The sequence below is a fragment of the Physella acuta genome, unplaced genomic scaffold, assembly GCF_028476545.2.
Source record: "Physella acuta isolate Inbredline_101_S28 unplaced genomic scaffold, ASM2847654v3 ptg000074l, whole genome shotgun sequence".
In the NCBI taxonomy this organism is placed as follows: Eukaryota; Metazoa; Mollusca; class Gastropoda; family Physidae; genus Physella; species Physella acuta.
In genome coordinates this window covers 585,001-586,714 of record NW_026731594.1, presented here as the reverse complement: position 1 = coordinate 586,714, position 1,714 = coordinate 585,001, and the positions used below count along the sequence as shown (strand labels likewise).

The 1,714-nt window shown below is 32.2% G+C and overlaps 1 protein-coding gene across 1 annotated transcript in view; it reads right to left on the bottom strand.

The window, feature by feature from the left end:
* Positions 1–1,154: 1,154 nt before the first annotated feature.
* Positions 1,155–1,714, bottom strand: part of LOC131953015 (collagen alpha-1(XX) chain) — a 6,544-nt gene continuing 5,984 nt past the window's right edge. The window contains exons 6-7 of the mRNA XM_059315998.1: positions 1,588–1,714; positions 1,155–1,434 (exon numbers count right to left, since the gene is read on the bottom strand). The exon at positions 1,588–1,714 is cut by the window's right edge and continues 56 nt beyond it. Of these exons, the coding sequence (XP_059171981.1) occupies positions 1,589–1,714 (126 nt within the window). The 3' untranslated portion in view covers positions 1,155–1,434; position 1,588. The remainder of the gene's footprint in view (positions 1,435–1,587) is intronic.

Sequence of the window (1,714 nt, the reverse complement as noted above, 5' to 3'; positions counted from 1 at the left end):
TGTCAAGCGATTATCACCAGTCTCGATGTTCTGCAAATGCTCATGGTAGTGTCATTCTTTAAATGATAGTAGATCAGGTGAAACATGACCCTTTTACAGCAGCCATAATATCAATATTAATGTGTCATCTAGTCCATGTGGGTCTTTGTGCTGAAATTTATCTTTGCGGATTACTCTGTGTGCGTAAATTTCTGTTTGCGCTTTTTTCTGTGTACGCATTTTTCTGTTAGCGCTTTTTTCTGTGTGCGCTTGTTTCTATTTGCCTTTTTTCTGATTAAGTTTTTTCTGGTTGCGCATTTGTCTGGTTGCACTTTTTTTAGTTTGCGCTTTTTTTCTGTTTACGACTTTTTCTGTGTGTGCTGTTTTCTTTTTGCTTTTTTTCAGTTTGCGTTTTTTCCGATGCGCAATTTTTTGCGCTATTTTCCGTTGCGCTTTTTCCGTTGCGCAACTTCCCGGTCATCGAAATGATTATGTAGTCAGACCCATGCTCAGTCAAAATAGGTGTTTTAAAAGATTAAAACATGTCTGAGGTCTGATGTGTTTTTGAATGATGGGTCTGGCTTTTTGTGACGATGTAAAAATTGTCAAGTAATTACGGATGACCCAACTAACCAACAGTTATCCTAAAATAACGGGTAGTCTAGTTCTGTTTAAAAAAATATTATATACGAGAAAGAGAAGGGGACATCGCTTACGCTTTATTTTGTTACGTTGTTGTGTTTAACAGAATAGACTCGCGTGGAGAAAAATTGCAAAAAAAAGCAAAAGATTAACACATTAATGTATGTGTAACTGAGGAAAAATAAATACTTTATCTAAGAAGTATTGAATCAAATTTTAAAACCTTAAGCAACCATAAAATTAAGACATATTTTATTTCATCATTAGCGAGTAATGACCAACGTAAACATTTTTAAAGAAAATGGTCAAATTGAAACCGCAACAATTTCCAGCAAAATGACGTATGTTGAGTAACACTTGCGATAGCCTTATTATTACAGTACTTCCTCTAAGCTCTTTATACAGGAAATTAAAAATGCATGTTTGCAACTTACTCTTGTAAGTTTAAGATACATTATTGATTTAGGTCTAAAACATCAAAGACTTTTACTTTTTTATTTTCATTTTTGTAATCGAACAAGTAAACACGTACATCATTTGCTATAGCTCTTTTATTTATTTATAAATCACAATGTCAATGTGAGTGAACATGCTTTTTTTATGAATACATTTTAAAGAAACAATTATTGTCAGATTTTTTTTACCCTGTTTCTTTTCCCCGTTTTTGAAATACAGATCTAAAGAGTTATTAAAAGTAGAATCGTGATACAAATAATAGTGCATGCCATTAAAAAGCAATGCAACTTTACTTTTTTTATAATTTGTTATGCTCTGCTGAATCCTTAAAACACCTCTTATAAGCCATCTCGATAGCTAGAAGAAAAGAAAAAAAGATTAAACAAAAAAAACGGTTATTATGTCTGCTTCTTTATAAGAAATTTTAAATATTAAATCATTTCATTAAAAATTGTACAATGCCTTAGGTACATTTTTAAAACGTGCTAAGAAAGTAAAAAATGAACTTACTCTAACAAGTTTTCTTAATCAGTGACTTCACTATTTTTGTTTGGAAGTCACTGCTGCCAGCTTTTAACGCGTTTTGCTGACCACTGGCAAGCTTTTGCAACTCTTCTTGTGATGGATTAGTGCCTAT